Here is a 15,722-nt window from a genome sequence, read left to right on the forward strand (position 1 = left end):
GAATATCAGGGAAAGTCTTCCTCATCTGCTAAAAATCTAAAAAGTCTCTACTGAGCATGTGCAAACTGCATTTTTTCTGAGATCTGTAACTTGATCAAATGTGGGCAGGTTTTCCCTGGGATGGCAAAGGGCATGTGCTTAACACAAAGGCCACCCCTTGCCAAATTTCAAGTCCCTGCTTTAAAGCATGGGGGTGCCAGAGCTCCTCTGAAGAAGGTTGGGGGGATATTTTTAACATGGGCAAAACACTGTATTTTTCCTTAGTCCTATTATCAGCAATGGCTGACCGGCTTCGGCTGAAATTTTCCAGAACAATTTATCCTGACCAGACACCCAACATTGAAAATTTCAGCCCAAATAGTTAGTTTGAAAAAGTTATAAGCAATGGAAAGCAGGTTCTTAGTATAGGAAGTGCTAGGCAACCTTAACAATAGGCAGTGCTGCCAGCTCCCAGTGCTGTGTGTTAAAATACTGCTAGGCCAGCTCTGTTCTGATCCTTTTCTGTGGAAAGGTAAATCTATGGGAATGAACATTTTAGTCACTAAAATTTTATTAGAAATAAAGGGAATTCTTGGCAGGGTGAGCCATTTTCTCACATCAGTAGGAAATTAAAGGGTGTCAGATTTACAGATAAGGCAGTGCAGCAGAACCAAGGCAATACAGGTTACAGTAGCACACAGACTCTTGTTGTATAGGTGATTATTTTTTAATCAGTTCATGCCACTTGGTTCCTTTTTCCTCCGATAGTACAGTTTGTTAGCCTAACACAAACAGTAGTACCTTGTAGATAGCTATCTCAGCTACAGCATATCACTAACCATCTATAGAACCCAGCCACTAGAGCAAGGTTGTTTGCTGCCTCATCAAGAGTATGTCTACGCTGCAATAAAACACCTGCAGTGTAGACGTTTGGGCTGGAGCTCAGGCTCTGAGACCCCTTGGGGGAGGGGGGGTCCCAGAGCCCATGCTCCAGCCCAAGCACGAACAACTACACTACAATTTTATAGCCCCACAGCCCAAGCCCCGCGAGCCTGAGTCAGTTGACCTGGACCACCCGCTGTTGTGCTGTGGGTCTTTTATCACAGTGTAGACATATCTCAAGTGTCTTAGGCAGAGCCTAGTGAGACCACTAGCCTTTCACTCACGCTTTCTCTCTGAGCTTCCATTTTAGTCCATTGCTCACTTTAATGTAAAGTACATTCAACCCAAAGTGAACAGAGGGCCTCTTTTTATTTCAGCAGGGATAGAAGACATGCAGCATAGGGCCATTTGAGGGGGCTGCTTTGCTGGGGGGTTTTTTGGATCCATGAGACACAGAACCAGTTAATCCAGTTCTCTTCTTTCCTTACTGTTAGTGATGACAGCTTCACCGAGTGCCTTGTTGCTGTGACTGAAACGATAGACAATCTCCCTGGTGATCTTGCTGCAAGCATGACCTTTTCCTCCTGAAAACTTGGAGCTTCACTTTCATCAGGGCCACTGCAGCTGGAACAAACTTGCAAGAGCCTGTAGATCTCCTGGAGTAGCCTGGCTTGTGAGATATTTCTAATTGTCCCAGGTGGGGTGAGGCCAAATCACGGGATGCTGCCTCTGCACAACGGATGGTTAAGGACAGGGCCAGCTCTAGCCATTTTGCTGCCCCAAGCACGGCGTCACGCCACGGGCTGCGCTCTGCCGCTCGCCGATCCTGCGGCTCCGGTGGACCTCCTGCAGGCGTGCCTGTGGATGATCCACCGGAGCCGCCTGCCGCCCTCCCGGCAACTGGCAGAGCGCCCCCTGCGGCATGCCGCCCCAAGCGCGTGCTTGGCGCACTGGTGCCTGGAGTCGGCCCTGGTTAAGGACTATATTCTGCCTAGTCTTTATGTGGGTATGCAGTGGGAGGAAGGCGCAAGGAGCCATCTCTTTGTGTGGCCCCTTTTAGGATCAGGCATTTTTGCAGACCCTGCATTCAAGGAAGTGCAGGGATTGTGTCCTCCCTACTCCCCCAAAGGTGTATGGTATTTCAAATGGGCATAGAGGAGATGGAACTATGGCTCTAGCATCAGGAGGGAGCAGGCTGTATCCTACGAAGGGCTTTTGTAATGAGCTTGCTTCACCTGTGACCAGGGAATTCAGGTAAGCAGAATGCTCTCCAGTACATCCTCTAGGACAGTGCTGTCTCCACATTTCTTTTCTCTGTGGGCTTTGCCTAACTGGCACAATCTAGCCTTGTAAGATATAGTTGGAGCAACTGGTTCTATGGTAGAAGGCTGCAGGTTGCAACTCTATGCTTTGAGAGAATGTGTATGTCAAGTTACAGTGCAACCTGCATCTTGCCACTGAAATTGAAAGAACTTTGCTTAATAGATGTGTATTTGTGTGGCATGAGATTCAGGGTGCATTTCCCTGGTACTGTGGAGCACAAGAATGCATCAGAGAGAGCTGTAGCAGCTCTCATCACCTAGTTTTGTGGAATGTAAGAGCAAAACCATAGAATATAAGGACATAATTTTGCAAGAGCCAGTATATGTATTGAATGGTAGAACAAATGTAGGTGATTTGTCTTTGTTCTGCTGCAGCTTGTACGTTAGCATTCTCTGACATTGGCAATTTGTCTTGGTTCCTTTAAATTCCTAAGTGGATTATAATTTTTCTCATGGTATTAGTTGACAACAGTCATTTTTCATGTCTTTACTGCATTCCTCAGATATTTAGAATTTTTTAAGGGAAGGAGTTCAGTAAGAGGCAGCCATCTCCAGGGCATGTAGTGTAATGCAAACTCCGCAGATGCAATAGCTCAGGAATGTATTCTGTAAACTTTGATGTAGTTGTTATGCTTTAAAAAAGCACAGGATTTGACCCACTGTGGTTTACAGTATTTAAAACATATAATTATGTACATGTCAAATGTAAATCCTTTAAATACTGTGGCATGAGCAAATTCCTCAGTACTAATGTACTTCAATAACTTTGGAATATGCAGCCTGAAATAATAGTGAAGTTTGCTTATAATGAGGATGTTCTTCAGCTTTTCAGACACTAACAGGCTCAGAAGATATAGCCATGTAACTTAACCTCATCGCTTTCATATATACACACTTTTCATGGAGACTGCCCATATAACAAATTTGTCTTGTGCCTAATATTGTGTTGTCATTTATGAGCCTGTAGAAATATGCCTTATCTAATTAGATTAGTAACGATTCTATTTCATATATGAATTACAGCAACATAAGCAGAAAATAATCACACACGCAATGTCAAAATAAACATTTATGTCCTAAGAATATTCTCAGGTGATGTCACACCATCTGTCCCACTATATCCCTTCAGAATTTCTGCTGCAGCAGCATCTGGTACTTTGGCAAGATCTGCAGGCAGCTATAGTAACTTTACAGCTGCCTTTAACTTTGCTTTTATATTTAAGCAGCATAAAGGCTCTGTGATCTGCTCTGTATTCCTATATACATAACGTCTCTTTGATTGCAGTTTGGAGTTTGAGGACTCTACTACATTATTTTCCAGACCGTAAAATAGTACAATGTCTGAAGAAATGTTTTACCAGATTATTTTGCAAGGCAATAATGTTGGGATTCCTTCCAAGACCTCTTCTACTTGGCTTATCCAGAATACCTCTCCCAGTTCTGGGAGAACACTTTATCCCATTCTCAGGATCTCAAACAACTCAATTTGACTCCTACTCATCACTCAGGTTACTTTATTAGGCATGTGACAGCTCTGTGCCCCTGTGGATGAGGCCACCCAGATGTAGGGCTTTAGATACTGTGTGATACCAATTCCAGTTCAGTTCAAGCATGTCACACGCTAGACGGTTTATATACATTTTTCCCAGCCATAACATCTACACTTGTTGAATCTAATTGGGTTGGACGTCGTGCAGATCATGTAGGGACCAATCACTTTGGGGATTGTGTAAGGACCAATTGCTTATTTCCTCCCTTTATGTGCATTTCAAGTTAATCAGTTCAGGTTGTTCCCACTTATCTCAACTAGCCCTGGAAACACTGTCTTGGGCACACAGCCGGTCAAATCATTGTTTACAGTTGAACCTTGCACTCAGATTTTACTCATGTCCAGCAAGATCTATGCCTACAGTTACGTTCCCCAAATTCTCATGTGTTATCTTCACACAGTTGTGAATTTATCTCGAATTATAGTCACCACCTAAAATCCAGTGTTCTTGCTTACTTGCTTTCCCTGATCGCCAGACCTTTAAAAGGTAAACCTAGAACAGCAGTGGTTCCCAACAATATCATGTATTAATTTTTTGTATGTGCTGGACGCACCAAGATAATACAGTGATGTGTAACTGAAGCAGTGTGTGTGTGTGTATTTTGTATGTACAGCAAGGATGTTTCATCTGCAGTTATTCAATTATCAAGTAAAATAACAAATCTAGCGACTCTGCAGATATTGTTATGATAATCCCTCATTGTAACTGAATAGTATGATGGTTACTCTAATTCTTGTGTAAATGATTGGTATGTGACTTAAACCTGCTCATGGTAAGGCCTTGCTGATAAACTTTCATTCATGCACTCAGTCCCTTCCGTTCACTTCTTTATTTTTCTGACCTATGAGCTTTGCTCTTTAGAGTAGAAACACCCTATTTTGACTACGTGCTTGTTGCATCTATGAGCAAAGATTGGGAAAGTTTTCTACGTGCACACCAAGGAAATACAGTGGGGGCTATTTTGAAAGAGTGCTCCAAGGAAAAATCTGTGTAACTGATGTTCACACCTTACAAATTGAGCTTAGGTTTATTAAAGCCTGAAGTGTTACGCTCTTCCCCACCACACATACACTAAATTAAAATACATCAGGAAGAGACTGGAATGTATCCGATTATATTTGTCCATTATAACAGATACGTGTATTCTAAATTCAAATTTCACTGCTCTAGATGATTTTGCTAGTTCTATTTGTTTACTTGTACAAGTACAGTTGGTAAAAATCTTGTCAGTCTACTTCCTTTTCCTCTGGGTTTCGCACATTTGTTAGGGAAAGTTTAATTCAGTTATTATTATTTATTTTTATCCCAAGCCCCAGACATGGACCAGGACCCCATTGTGCTAGGTGCTGTACCAACACAGAAGAAAAAGACAGACCCTGCTCCCAGGGGCTTACAGTCAAAGTGTAAGATGAGTGACAAGAGTTGGAAATGGGAATACAAAGAAACTGTGAGATAATATGGTTTAGCATGATAGGCCAGCTGAATGGTTGGATGTTCAGTTTATTTAGGTATGACAGTGTTATTTTAATCTGTTTTGTCTGCAGATATATTGTGAACAAAATAGCCACGCAGATGTCAGCTCTGCGTTTTCAACATTATTTTATGCTTACCTGTTAGAAATTGCTACCTTGTACCAGTAGCTATCCACTATTGCAAAGTTTTTGGCTGTTCAGTGACTGCACATTGGTTTCCCTTTAACTGAGTTAGCAAAATGTTGTTTGTGATCTATGTGGTTAAAAAACAACCATGCTCCTTTCATCTTTTCATGTGGTCTTGTGAGGTGTGGAGCACTCCCCTGGGAGGGACTTAGTGTCATGCAGTATCAGGTCCTCTTCTTTTTCATTTCAGATTGTACAATGTGCTATAGACAAATATGCAGGGTGTAAACAATATGGGTAAAATCCTTGCCCCGTTGAAGTCAATAGAGGGTTTAACGATAGACTTCATTGGAACCAGGATTTCACTTGGAGAAGGGAGAGGAATTGTTTTGGGTGGTACCGGCGGCTATAACTAATTATAGTGGAATGAAACTAGAAAGGGGGAAATTCAGGTTAAACATCAGGTCATACATTCTGGCAGTGAAACTGTGAAACTAGCTCCCAAGTGGTAGAAGCTTGGGTCATTTGAAAGTGGATTCAACAAAGCATTGGGAATATACTAAAGGGAAAAATCCTACACTGGGAGGGAGATGGACTAGCTGACCTATTAGTTCCTTCTTATTACTATAATTCTAGGAATTAAAGAAAAATCTCTTCCTTCTCCTTTAGGCAACTGACATAGCACACTTTTTTTTAAAAAAAAGAAAGAAATGTTAGTAATGTAACAATTAAGGGAGCTGTTGCACTAACAGAAACTAAAGATCTCTGTACAGAAGACATTAAACTGCACGGTGCAGACACCACCACTCTTTCTAATGACCTTGATCTTACTGTGCTCAAGATGGGCAGATCATCACTTTGCTGGTTGTTCTGTTTTTTTAGGTAAACACCTGCCAGCAGTTAATCATGCTTAGCAGGTTTACAGTAGGGGAACTGGTTTTATGATATTGACTCTTGTTCACTAGAGACTGTGCCAAGACCACCAAAGTTACTTCATGGAAATCATGTTGCAAATAAACTGTAGTCCCAAAGGTAAATGAGGGCAGGGTTTTCTAATCCACCAAAGCATCCTAATCTTAGCATGAGCACACAGACATACTGTTCAGCTTAAATAAACCTCTGTTTTTCTTGTACAATAGTGATTTTTTTCTTTTTCTTATTTTCTTACAGTACAACAAACACCTCTTTGTACACATTGGACATGCTAACCATTCTTACAGTGACCCGTTGCTTGAATCGGTGGACATTCGTCAGATTTATGACAAATTTCCTGAAAAGAAAGGTGGTTTAAAGGAACTATTTGGGAAGGGCCCCCAGAATGCCTTCTTCCTAGTAAAATTCTGGGTGAGTAAAACATACCATAGAAGTTAATTTAGACTGTGTGTTCATGTTATGTGCTTCCCTACTCTTTCTAAATGTTCATGTACACAGGAATTTATTTTATCATCACTTAAACATGTGAAGCTGAGTCTCCATCATTTGTGTATATCCTTCATGTTGGACACTAGCACAAAGCCACTTCTGTTGAGGTTTCCCGCAATATATCTGTGTTCCTAGAAAACAACTGTAGTAATTGTAGTGCCTGCCAGCACTTTGTTATACATGATCCTTTGCCAGTGACAAACAGGTAATAAGTTTTGTTTAAACAGGTAATAAATTTATAAATGATGAACTGCCATCTAGTGGTTTGATTGAAGAGCAATATCAGCAACTTTAAGACTTCTGTGTATATTTTTGAGTGTTTTGTATGTTGGACTCTGCTGAAGGTTTTTAGCCTTGAGATCAGAAAATGTTTTCACAACACTGTTATATTTAAAATTAGTATTAAAAAAACTTTTAAAGAGTTTCTGATAGTTCCAGTGCTGTTGTATAATGGTTTTGGTTGCATTAATTTCTGCTTCATTGTTGAAGCAGACCTGCCTTCAGTTGGGACATTGGCATGGAATTCTGTTTGCAGAGGAATTATATCTGCCCAAAGTAGCTGTGAGGAGGGGCTGAAGGAGGATTAGAATGAAGGCAAGATAAAAGCTAGATATCAGAAATGTTGAAAGATACCTAAAATATTGGTGTCACTTTATCCATGTGCATCGCTGTACATATACGGTTGGATTTCAATGGACACTTCAATCGATCACCCACTCTATAAGACACACACATAAACGGCAGTAATTCCTCAAGCTTTTCTAAAAGATTTAACAGCAGACCGTTATAATGATATCTCATTTTAGCAAGACACCATTTGTTTTACAGTATCTACCATAGAACATAGAATCGTAAGTGTAGGGCTGAAAGGAACCTCAAGAGGGCATCTGTTGCAGGTCCCTGCCCTGAGACAGGACCAAGTATATCTAGACCAGCCTTGTTCAACCTGTTCTTTAAAACCTCCAGTGATGGGGGCTCCACAACCTCCATGGTAACCTACTGCAGTACTTAATTACCCTTAGGTGAAAAAGTTTTTCCTACTATCTATCCTAAATCTTCTGGGCTGCAGATTATGACAATTACTTATTCTTCTACTTCAGAGCACTGTCCTCTTTGTAAAATCCTTTAACATATTTGAAGATTCTTTTCTCACTGTTCTTTTCTCAGGACTAAACATTATGAACTATTATAAAGTGGGGAAATCCTAAAAAATAATTGCCAGCCTGAATTCTAAAAATGCATTTTGTGATGTAAAACATTTGCTTTTGTTTTGTTTGTGTGTGTTCCACTTCCCTGATAATTTGCCAAATTTAATAATTCACAATGGGACTCCTAGTCTTTCATTAGTGCCAATTAATGAGGTTCTACAGAAGCATAACATGTTACCTTTCAATACTACTACTACTGTGTTGAAAAATATAAGTAAAGAAGATTGTTCCCATTTCTTTCTTAGCAATAGTTTTTAAAAGGTGCATTAATCTGAAATTGTCATATCGAGATTTGCATATTACAGGAAATAAAAGGTTTGCTTTAGCTTTATATAATTTATGTTGAAGCTTTTGCCATCAGGAGGACAGGGGATTAGGGGCAGGGAAAGGTGTTCTGCTCTAGCATTCTCTTGATACCAAAACAAAACCATGTTTTAAGCCAGGAAAATACTCCCTGAAAGTATAAACTTGGCATACATTAATTGTTGTGATCGTTTGTGGTTGGTTAGCATCAAGAGCATGTTAAGCATGTACAGACAAGAGCCCTGCCACTAAGATCTTACAGTCATATAAAAATTGTATTGCCATGGTTATATTGTGGTTTGCATATGTAAACAAATATACTGTGAGGTCATCAAGTGTCTCTGTCATGAGATCTGAACGTGTGAAGTTTGTCCATGAACAAATGTGGCTTGTGTGGTCTGTCATACCGAGCATTAGGCCCTCATTGGCCTGTTAGACATTTCCTGCTGCCTCACATGTGCATGTTGCTCTACGAATTAAAATGTAATGTTTTAAAAATAAGGTTTTCTACCACTAAAGTTGTAGAGCATTTGGAAAATCATCCCGTAGTGAGTTTCAGAAATTCTGTATCAACAGGGTCTGAAAAGCTAGTGTAGTATTTAATGTCAGTTTTTAAAAACATGTCCATAGATATAAATTAGGGCTGATTGGTTTTCATTAACATTCCCACTTAAAGCAGAGCCTGAACTTCAGACATGAACTTGCTAAGAACTTCATTGAATGTAAGTCATGTAAAGGGAAGCAAAACGTGCATGAAATAATGTCTCTGAGAGAAGGATTATTTTCTCTCTCATAGCTCTTGCTACTGCTGCTGCTCTTACCTGAGACTTCATCCTGCTCCACCAGTGGGAGTCTTGCTCTGCCAAACTGATGGACCATTCTGGCCTTTACCCAGCTATTTCACTTAAGGATATTGTCTGCCTGGCAATCCAAGGTGTGATAGTTGCTTGGATGGACATATCTGTGCCAGCTTGGCCTGGCTAAAAATAGCATGGTAGATGTGGTAACTTGGGCTTCAGTAAAACAAGAATAGGTGCCCTGGGTCTCCAGGGTGCTTGTGCAGCCCATGCTAAAGCCCATGCCATCCTATCTACGTGACTATTTTTAGCCATGGTATATGGATAAAACTAGCCTGGATATGGCTCCACAAGCTGCATTCGTGCCTCAGATTGGAGACTTACCCAGAAAATGCATTGAACAGAATGTGCCTTACTCCTTGCCAATGTCTAAGGCTTGCAGAGATCAGGGCTGAAATCCTGGTCTCATTAAAGTAATGATAAAACTTTCATTGACCTCAGTGGAGCGATGTTTTGGGCAGAGTTTGCTGAAGAGGGGTTGGATTTTTATTGTCATGAAAATTGGTATTAAATTCCGATTTAATTCCAGTGCTATTTTTTATGTTAAGTAATGTGTGTACCTCCTAGGATAGACTCATGGGTGATAAAACACCAAACTACCCATTCAGCACCTTCAAAACGCAGTGTTAATTGCCAGGATTTCAAGCATTACTCAGCTAAATCTTAGGTTTCAGCAGCACTTCTGCTTCTGCTGCCTCCTTTTTGAGTGGGTAATTGTCTCTAAGGATCAAACTTTCAAAAGAGGGTGTAATTTACAGTCCCTCAACAATATAGGTCCCCTTATTTCACTTACCAAACCCCACCTTTGTGCTAACACATGCTTGTACAAGAGAGTCATAGCTTATGCAGGTTAGACCTTATGCTTACAGTTACACTTCTGTACTCACACGTGGGGCTTTATGGGTACATGAAGTATACACCCATTATCCCAACCGCTGACAATTTAAATATTTTAATAGGCATTTTCCAAAAAGGACCTATAAAACCCCCAGAGGAACTGAGCTAGTTTTAAAGGCCTAATTACAGTTGAGGAGAAGTTGGTGTGAAATCATTATAGATGGAGATGGTAGTGCGCGTATAATTAAGGTTCCCCAGCATTTGCCATTAAAAGACCCTGTTTTCAGTTGCTAATATCTTTGCCAGACTTGAACTATTCAGGCTGAAACTGTCCATGCCAGGTGTCTGTCTCAGGGTGAGTTTTTTTGCTGTGTCGCCAGGTGCAGGAAGTGAGAGCAGGAAGACTGCCCCTCTTGCCAGCGCAGCCTGACTAGCATGCAGAGGAGACAAGAGCCAAACCTGAAGGGTGGGAGTGATAGATTGGAACATGGAGCCTGTGGGGGGAGGGGTCGGCTGTGATGAGTAGACAGGGGCTGACTGGCAAAGAGACCAAGAGCAGAAGCTGGTGGGGAAATGTGGGTGGATGAGGAACTGAAATCAGAGGAGAAGCCAGGATGGGGAGACTGGGAATGGCCAGGCAAGTAGAATTGGTCAGGGAGGCTGGAGGGGAGACTGGAATGAGGAGCCCAAGGAGTGGGGGACTGACTGTGACTACCTATGTGACTAGGGCAAGGAACCAGAGTAGAGACATGACTGGGGCATGGGCAGAAGCGATCAGGCTTGAGGGAATAGGGACAGGAGAGTCTGTGACCCACCCCCCACCAGCATATTCCCCTCCAGAAACTAGAATGGAACCCAAGATTCCTGAGTCTCAACATTCCACTGCAGTCAGAAGATATCTGTGAAACTTACAGGCAAAATGTGTCTCTCGTCTCCCTTTAGTGCTGGTCCACAAAGAGGATGGCAACCTACTCTACTATCAATTTCTCTGTTAGCGCAGGTGGCAAAGGTCTGTGCTGTGCATCTAGAGAATCCAGGACCTATGATGAACCATCTAGCTGAAAATATGGTTCCATGTGATGAATTTCTGGGGGGTTTTCAGGGTGGTTTGTTTTTTGTTTGTTTTTCTTTTAATGCTAAAATTCAATTTAAAAAACTCAGGTAAAAGAAGTTCATGGTTGCAACATTGAACACTCAAAAGTTAGTAAATGCCAGAATTAAGGTTGCCTGCTGACCACAGTGGGAGGAACCTGTGCAACTTTAATTGAGCCCCTTTGTGTATATCCATTATGATACAGACATTAATTACATGATCACATGGATTACATTTTCCACAGAACTGATGCCTCACTAAGTGCACAGGATGACCCTGCTCTTGGGATGGTGTAACGAAGGAGGGTGTTGTCTGTATGACACCTGCTTTATTTGTTGCAGAAGCTGGAATGTGTGTAGTGGATGAGGCAGGGAACTGGAGAACAATGAAGGATGGTCTCATGATTAAGGCAAACGATTACTGCCCTGGAGCACTGGAACCTATTCCTGCCTGTGCCAGTGCTCCTGATCCTGGGCAACTCACTTAAATCAGACTTTTTACAAGTGGCCACTAATTGTGTGTTCCTCATTTTTTGGATGACTGATTTGAGATCTGATCTGAGTTGCAGAGTTACTGAGCACCCATAGCTGCAGCTGAAGTCAATGGGAGCTGTGCTTTGAAAGTATACACTGAAAAACCAGTCCTAGGCATCTCAGATGGGGCAACCAAAATTAGTGGGCAGTTTTCATAGGTTCATAGATTATACAGCCAGGGGACCACTGTGATCATCTAGTGTGAATTAGCTTTAATCTCTCTGGGTCTCAGTTCCCTATCTGCTAAATGGGAATAATACCAGCTCACTTCACAGTGATGTTGTGAAAATAAATTAATTAATGTTTGTAAAGAACCAAGATTGTACAATGACAGCACCATTTTTTCCCATAAGGAAATTAATAATAGTTGTGTCTTTGAGACAGGATTTGAATAGTATGCAGTAAATAAAGCCTAGGGGGACACATTGAATGTTGAATAGCTGCTCATTAACTGTGCACAAAAGGCGGCGGGAACCTGTGGCAAAAATATGTGATCATATAATTAAAGACTGCTTAAGCAAAAGGGGCTGAATTAAGCAAACTTAAATGGTATTTTAACATAGTTTTTTGTGTGTAATAATATACAGATTAGAGAACATGTAATACCAAAATTCTTGTTGGTTATAAATTAAAAATATTGATGAGGATATGTTTTTGAATCATGAACTTGTAATAGGTTAGAGGATTTACTTTTTCCTGGGTTTAGCAAAGGCAGGAGGGAATGTGCCAGTGTTAGAACAGCGTTATGTGTGTAACAAAAGCCTTGATCCATGTTCCTGTAAGAATAGACTTTACATCAATCCTTTTCAGCTAGAAATGTATGTAAAATGAACGATACAAAGCTCGGTAATTAGTCATGAGAATTAGATCCCAAACAGGCGGATCTCTTTTCTTAATTTTGATCATGATACTACAGAAAAGATGATTTTAATGTCTTTTTTTTTTTTTTTTAAATGGGAACCATACACATTGCTCTAAAACTGTTGGCCCATTCACAAGTATTACCACTAAAATGCCAGCAAGGTCTGGGTTATCATCAGTAAATGCTGGGCAACCCTGACTTCCCAGAACACTTGTGGAATTTTGAGTTAATGAATTAAAAAAAAAAAGTGTTCTCCTATGCTTCTGTTCTTTTTCTCCCTATTTTTCAACACGTGCGTTTATGTACAAAGAGAGACACACCCATATACATTTATGAGTCAATATCAGCCATTTCTGTCTACTTTAAGAAATACAACTCTTCACGGGTACCTTTAATGCAGTGTGTTTCTGCTTATTCTTCGTATTCTCTCCCTTTCTTAGCAGCTGCACCCCTTCCATCATTTCTTTGTCTCCCATCCTCTCCTGCTCCTTAGTATTAAAGCACGGATTGCTCAGCCCTGTACAAAATGCAGGGGAATGCTTAGTTTTTGCCCATTGAGAGTATACAGTCAAAACAGGCCAACAAGACAATACAGATACAACTCTGGATACCTACAGGAAGGATGTCAGTGCTGCACTACTTTAAATGATCAGGTGCGTAATCACACTGACCGTTTCCATTGCTATTTTTAGGCTTGGTTGAATTAATGTAATTAAAAGCAGGATTTGAATGGAGAGAAGGTGGTCAGTTTGTGCCTCAGGAGCCAGGTGTATAAGGACTGCATGGAAGAATGTCTGGTGAGTAGTAAAGGCAAAAGACGACAAGGGACTGTGGGCAAAAAGTAAGAGGGAGGAAATAGAAGAATATTAGGGCAGGTAGGCAGGCAGGAGTGGTGAAGCGGAGAAACTTGAACTTGTTGTGGAAGGTGAAGGGAAGCCAGTGGAGGGATTCAAAGAGAGGCTGGCATGGTCCAAGCAACAGGTGAGGAAAAGTATTTGATCGTAGCTGTGGTGGTATTTTGAATCAGGGGAAGGCAGTGAGGTGTAAGACAGGGAGACTAGAGAGGAATGACCAAGTTGATAGATGACCAAGACATAGACAAGTGGTTTAACCATGGGGACATAAAGGAATGTTTCTTTTATCTTACGTCTCCAGTTAGGGTTTGGGCTTTACATCAGATTGGTTTGCTATAATTTTCTCTGTGAAAGATATAAAGACTTGCTAAAAAAGGCGGGGCGGGGGGGGGGGAATCTACTAGCCAGCCAGCAAACTGATAGCAGGGGGGGGGGGGGGGGGGAGTGTTGAGATCTATAAAAAGACACTTAGCCATCATGGAATTCGGCTTTGCAAAGTGTCAACTACAAAGCAAATTGCCATATTTCTCTGCAGGGGTTTGTTCTTTCATATGAATTACATCTAATCTGACATACAACATGATACCAACAAGTAATCAAGCCCTCAGCCTCAATTTTGGTGAAGAATCTAAGTGGTGTGTTTTTTGGTCTCCTCCCTATCGGTATCTAAATCTTGCTGCCTCTTCCTTTGTCTCAAATATCCATCTTCTTCTGTCTGTTCAGAGCACTTGCCCAAGTCCTTATCTTGCATCTTGAATACTATAATCTACTCTTTGCCTTTGATGTCTACAGCTATTGCACATGCTATCAGTAGACTCATCTGTCTGGCCCATTATGATAACCACCTTTCCCTTCTCTGTGCATGTCTCCATCAAGTTACTAGATCTGAAAGGTAGGGTGGGGATCCAAGTTAGATGGCATTAAAGGTGTGGTTAAGAAGCGTGTATATTATGCGAAGGGGCTCTCCCTTCACTAACACATCATGTACAAGCTTCTTAACCTCACTTTTAATGCCATCTACCATTTAGCGCTCCTTCCTCTACCCCACCTTATAAATGTAATAGTGTTAGTAATATCAGCCTCCTCACTAACCGGCTTTACTTGCCTGCATGGCTGCTTTTTTCCACAAACATCTCTGTGCTTTTTCCCAGGCCACCTCCACGTCAAAATTTGTAAAGCTGTTACCTTATCCTATTATAGTGCCTCCCACCTTTACTCTGTTGCATACAAATCACTACCATTTGGCACTAGTTTGACTGGCAAGCACTTGTTACTACTAAGAGCACTGTTATCACTAAGTTATCCATGCACACCTGTCTGTGTGTAACCTCACTCCCTTCTCGCTCTTGTTCGTTTGTTTCTTTGTCATGTTTTGTCTTGATCTTAGATTGTGAGTTGTTTGGGGCAAGGATTTTCTCTTTGTGTTATTACTTTGCATAGTGCTTAGTGCCTATATAATGGGTCCTGATCCTTGTTGAGAATCCCTAGGTGCTCCTGCAGTAAAAATAATAGTAATTTGGTTGTTCATTATGGGCCAGATCTTGCTCCCAAGGAAAGCAGCTTTGACTTTGACCATTAATTTCTGCAGGAACAAGAACAACCCCTATGAGTAAATACAGCTGAAGTGAGTGAAAGACTGGTCTCTGGATAGTCACACAGTAGGAAAGAACAATCATTATAAATTAATGCCTGGCTTTATTGCTTTCTTACTCTGCTACATTAACTACCTTACTTTTAAATGCTTTCAGTAGTTTGCATTATGCTTCAAACTGATGAGAGCTTGGTCATATGTCAGTGCAACTCTGTGAAACAGAGAATGAAACTCATCTGAAGATGTCTGGGCGATATTGATTTTTTTCTTTTTAATGAATGCCTCCATTTACAGGAATCTGCAATGCAAACAAGCTGTTATTAGAAAGTAATACATATTATAATTAGGGCAAGCTTTTAAAGATGCTTTGAAGTCCTAAACATTTTTGAAATTCAAATGTGGAATGGAAATAAAGGAATCTGCACAATAAAGGGACATTAAATTATGTCCAAAAAAAATCCCTGTTTTATAGATGTAAATATATGCCATAATTAGTGGTAAGTAACATGAGTAGGATTGTTGAGTTTATTCCTATTCTTATTTAAAACAGCTGTGGCATGAAAAATAATTCTGCTTCTCTTTGCAATATGTTGTAACAAACAATTTACCCATGTAGTCAGTGTTCAAAAATGGCTTGTCCGCATGGTTGCCTCCCACCCCCCACAGTTCCTCCCCAGGAGCTTGCAGCAGACTTCTGGACATAGAAATGCTTTGTGTTCTTCATTCACAAAAAAAGTTGTTGCTTGTGTTTTTTCTTTTTAAATATGATATTTTTTATTTTATTTTATTTTATTTTGGCAAAAGAAGTGAAGTTTGGAATCCCCCCCTGCT

General features: G+C 40.8%; 1 protein-coding gene across 4 annotated transcripts in view; it reads left to right on the forward strand.

Annotated features, from left to right (window-relative positions):
• Positions 1 to 15,722, forward strand: part of TEAD1 (TEA domain transcription factor 1) — a 146,016-nt gene that overhangs the window by 107,559 nt on the left and 22,735 nt on the right. For all 4 annotated transcript variants that reach the window (XM_032791807.2, XM_032791808.2, XM_075065183.1 and 1 more), the window contains one exon: positions 6,502 to 6,675. In XM_032791807.2, coding sequence (XP_032647698.1) covers positions 6,502 to 6,675 — 174 coding nt within the window. The remainder of the gene's footprint in view (positions 1 to 6,501; positions 6,676 to 15,722) is intronic.

Source organism: Chelonoidis abingdonii, chromosome 4 (assembly GCF_003597395.2).
Source record: "Chelonoidis abingdonii isolate Lonesome George chromosome 4, CheloAbing_2.0, whole genome shotgun sequence".
Classification (NCBI taxonomy): domain Eukaryota; kingdom Metazoa; phylum Chordata; order Testudines; family Testudinidae; genus Chelonoidis; species Chelonoidis abingdonii.